The sequence below is a fragment of the Lactuca virosa genome, chromosome 5 (genome assembly GCF_052849685.1).
Source record: "Lactuca virosa cultivar CGN04683 chromosome 5, Lactuca_virosa_CGN04683_v6, whole genome shotgun sequence".
In the NCBI taxonomy this organism is placed as follows: Eukaryota; Viridiplantae; Streptophyta; class Magnoliopsida; order Asterales; family Asteraceae; genus Lactuca; species Lactuca virosa.
The window spans coordinates 451134889-451139474 of NC_136430.1; the positions used below are offsets into that span (position 1 = coordinate 451134889).

At 36.1% G+C, this 4586-nt stretch overlaps 1 protein-coding gene across 1 annotated transcript; it reads right to left on the reverse strand.

Moving 5' to 3' along the window:
* Window positions 1–1409: 1409 nt before the first annotated feature.
* On the reverse strand, window positions 1410–4238 carry LOC145114283 (putative mitochondrial protein AtMg00300). The gene is made up of 2 exons (XM_079050278.1): window positions 4161–4238; window positions 1410–1721 (listed from the first exon to the last, which is right to left on the reverse strand). The coding sequence occupies exons 1-2, from the start codon at window positions 4236–4238 to the stop codon at window positions 1410–1412; spliced, it is 390 nt and encodes a 129-aa protein (XP_078906404.1).
* Window positions 4239–4586: the final 348 nt, after the last annotated feature.

Consider the following 4586-nt stretch of genomic DNA (forward strand, 5'->3'; position numbering starts at 1 on the left):
AGTCCCCTCACTTTGTTTGACGGGTCGAAGGCCACAATATCGGCCCATAGATTATCGTTAATAGAATGCTAGCTGTCTATGTGACTCTTTCATGTATCGTATGTGTTTGTATGTATGTCGGGCGGGGCCCAATGCCAGGTGGGTCCTGATGAGTGTGTATCGCATGTTAATGACATATCTGTATCGAGCAGGGCCTAATGGATACCGGGCGGGGCCCGATGTATGTATGTATGTATGTATGTATATATAGTATAGGGTATGTTGGGAAACTCACTAAGCTTTGTGCTTATGGTTTTTAGTTTATGTTTCAGGTACTTCCAATTCGAAGGGGAAGGGCTCAGGATGATCGCATTGCACACACCATGATTTTCCACTCTCTTCGACTCTTATGTATTTTGGATGATTGTTGACATACTTTGATTTCCTTTGTGGTTTCTATAAATGTGTTTGGTTGATGGTTTTATTAATACAAAAAACAAAATTTTTGGTTGTAAATTTTGGGACGCTACAAGCTCATTCTCCAGAAGCTTCTTCAAGTTATCTTTCCTGTCATCAACATCACCAGACACTTCTTCCCTGGGTTGATCAAGGGAGTCCTTATGCCTATGTTGATCCATGCCACCATGTTGTTCCATATTTATCACAAAACTGTGTGGTGTTTCTGATTCAAACTCCACCTTCTGGCTAGCACCCTAATCGTTCCCCGCAACACTTGGACCACCTCCTCTCTGGTTACACATAGCAGATTCAAAGGTCACATCTATACTAATAATGAATTTTGGAGACTTTACTTCTTCTGTACACCACATACGATGACCTTTCCCTCCAAATATATATCCTAGAAATATGCACTTCATTGCCCTTAGCTCCAGTTTACCATCATTCACACGAGCATAAGTTGGGCATCCAAACATTCATAAACCAGAATTCTCAGAAGTTTTTACAGAACACATCTCTTGAGGAGTCTTACAAATTAATTGCAATTTATGGATATCTATTCGCCAGATAGCAAGCAGTGTTGACTGCTTCCGTCCAGAATTGCTCTGATAAATCAACAAATAATCGCAGGCACTGAGCATGCTCCACCATTTTTGGTTTATCTGTTCCGCCACTCCGCTTTGTTATGGTATTCTCCGTACAATGTGATGCCTCACTATACCTTCTATTTTCCAGAAGTTGTCAAACGAAGCCTTGTAGAACTCCAACCCATATTCCGTTCTAAGTGACTTGACATGGTTCTCGGTCTGTTTCTCAACCATCATCTTCCACTCCTTGAACCTTCAAAACACTTCATCTTGGTCCTTTGTCATCAGAAAGTACACCCAGGTCTTCCTTGAGTAATCAACGATAAAAGTCATAAAGTATTGACATCAACCATGAGACTTCACAGATGAGGGACCCCATAGATCTTAGTGAACACACTCTAGAATCTCCTTGCTTGAGTGTTGAACCGAGCTGAACTTCACCCTGATTTGTATCTCTTGAACACAAGCTTTACCAGGTTTAGCATTTCCAGTTGCATCTCCACCAAACAACCCCTTCTCATTCACATGTCCCAACTTATGATGCCACAACTTCCTTTCATCATCATACTGATCTAAGGATTGGGATACAATCACCGTTCCCCCAACCGTAAAGCCATCCAGAATATAAATCCCATGAGGATTCATCATCCCCTTTATAACCACAAGAGCACCATTGGAGACTCTTACCCAGTCACCCTATCCAGAATAATTCAATCTATCCTTCGCCAAAGTGCCAAGAGAAATCAAATTCTTTCGAAGCTCTGAGACGAACCAACAATCCATTTTCCTGACTGTACCATCATGAATCTTGATCTGCACCATACCACTTCCCTTGATACTGCTCACCCAAACATCACCCATCTTGATTGTGCCATTTCACTCTTTAAAGGAGTCGAACCAGTCACGATTTCATGTCATATGATAGGATGCTACAGAGTCCAAGACCCAAGCATCAGCAAAACTAGATGTACGTACTATCAATACTTCACCATCATCCCCTTCATCAGAATTTCCTTGAACCACATGATCATTGTTGTTGCATGGTCCAACACCATTATTCACTTTCTTCAATAATGTACAATCTCTTCTAAATTTCCCCTTTTCCTTATAGTTTTTGTTGGATTAGGTGTCTAAGCTCATAACTATAATTGGTATATACTTAAATTGATAGTAGCACAATCCTTTTGGGTTGCCCTTAAAGCTAGCAATTTGACAGGATAACTTTTAGAGAGAGAGATTAATTTATTATGTGATTAATAAATTAATATAAAAGGTTTATTAATGTATTATGGAAATAATATATTAATTAGAAACAATATTGTTTAATTAATAAATAATTAGAATTAATTTTGGGATTAAAAGATTTAATTAAAAGTGTAGGGTCTAAAGTGTAATTGTTCAACAGTTGAACAAAAGGTTCCAGAACCTTCCACTAAAGGTGGTGGACGATTTTGGGGGATATTATAGGGTTTCTAGAATATCCCATGTGGATAAATAAGGAGTTGGATAATTACCAATTTGAAATATTATTATTATATTCCAATTAGGGTTATCCAAGGCTTCCTTGTACCACTATATAAAGGACCGTAAGGCATCTAAATTGTGGCCATTCCATCCTCTAGATAGATAGCCGAAATTTCAAGTCTCCCCTCTCCTCTCTCCTAAGTAATCCTGGGTGTTGTGGTGCTAGCTTTCAAGAGATCTACTTTTGAAGAATCATTGTTATTTACTACAATAACAATTAAGGTATGTAATCCTAAACCCAAATTTATGCTTTTTGAAAATTACATAGGTTTCGTAGGGTTTCTTGTTTGATGTTAATAGTTATAGGTTCAATAGTGAAAACATAGATCCTTTAGGTTGCATGTGAACTTAAGGCTTATTAAGTTTATTTGTTTTATCTAAATCCCATTAGTGGTATCAGAGCATTTTGGTTTGTTTTCAATTGAATTTGCTATAATTCTTGAATTTGATCAAATTAGGGTTTATAGAAATTAAACCCTAAAAGGACATAATTTCGACTAGGGCTAGGGTTTTAGAAACCCTAGCATCCACCCCTTGAATTTCAAAATTTAGCGCTAAGGTTTTAAAACCCTAGCCTTCCTCTCAAAGTATTTTTGAAATATGATAGTGATTGGGGTTTCCATATTTTAGATAATTGTTATTTTAATTTGATTAAAATGGATAATTATAAAATTGGATAAATCCTATACCCTATTTTTCGAAAATTTAGAGGGTAAGGATTAGGATTAAATTATTTGATTAATTTAATTAGACAATCCTTAATTGATTTAATTAATTTTTAATTAAAAGATAATAATTAAATCATTATTGGTTTATTTTTAAATTTAATTAGTTAGATATTAATTTCGAAATTTAAATATAAACCCAATTATTTTGAAAAGTTTTAAAATACATCTTATACTATATGTAAAATTAAAAGTTTAACAATTACTATATGTATAAGACTAAGTCAGTCAAATCGCTAGTACGCCTCATTCACAAAGCTAGTCTATAAGGGGGTATAAGGAAACTGCCTATAAAATGGTAGTTGAATTGGTGTCCACTCACCCACCGCTTCCTTGATTAGTGGAGGGCCGTTAGTCGAACGGATTTGATAGGACAATTAATTCTCATTAAAAGTATAATGATATTAAAAAGTACTAAAACCGTTTTTTTAAAATCCCAAATCTAGTTACTTTAGTAAAAATGTGAATTTGTATGCTAACCCATGAAATTGCACATTACACTTTATAAGTCGTTAGTGAAGCATGTGTGGTTAACCAACACACTAATAGGGACTAATAAAGTGTTGTAATGGCTATCTCATAAATTATCATTATTGATGGAGAGTGTGTGGTTTATCGGCAGATCAATTGGGATGATAAATGACAATGAGGTTACCAAGCACATTCAATTAATCTCAAAAGACCTAGAAATTTCACTTAACTTATTTTTTTTAAAATTTCGTTTTTATTGGTGGAATTGGTAAATTGTCATTTACCTACCTTTATAAAATTTACAATTAGATTACGGCATCCCTTTTCTAAGTTGTGAATTATATAGTTGGATCCTAGCCTTAATATTTTATTTTAAGTTTCTATATTAAGGATTATTCTTATCTAACTAAATTACCTTCTTTTTACAGATGTCTACTCCAAATGATGCCTCTGGTTCATCCTCTTCCCACCATAACTTCTCGTTGTAGTCCATCTGCTCAAAGGTGACATTGGATGGCACCAATTACAACGAATGGATGTGCAACATCAAAATGGCCCTTCGTTTCGAGGACAAGGAATATCTCCTTGAGAAAGAACTAACTGAAATTGACGAAGAGAAGGCCACTCCTAAAGAATTAGCCGCCTACAAAAGGCACTACGATGATGCAAAAAAGTTGCTTGCATCATGGTAGCCACCATGACTCCTGAGTTGCAGAGATTTTATGAAGATTACTGGCCGTATGAGATGAACAAGGACCTTGTGGAAAAGTTCCACAAGCGATCTCGTCAAGAAAAGTACGAGGTTGTCAAAGCCCTCATGGCTTGCAAGCTCAAGGAGGGA

What these genes read in the sequence shown, in the direction of transcription:
- LOC145114283 (XM_079050278.1), bottom strand. Translation starts at nt 4,238, where the DNA reads ATGGACTACAACGAGAAGTTATGGTGGGAAGAGGATGAACCAGAGGCA. An exon ending in TAGACATCTGTAAAAAGAAG is followed by an intron (nt 1,722 to 4,160) that starts GTAATTTAGTTA and finishes TATTCTGGATAG; the next exon opens with GGTGACTGGGTAAGAGTCTC.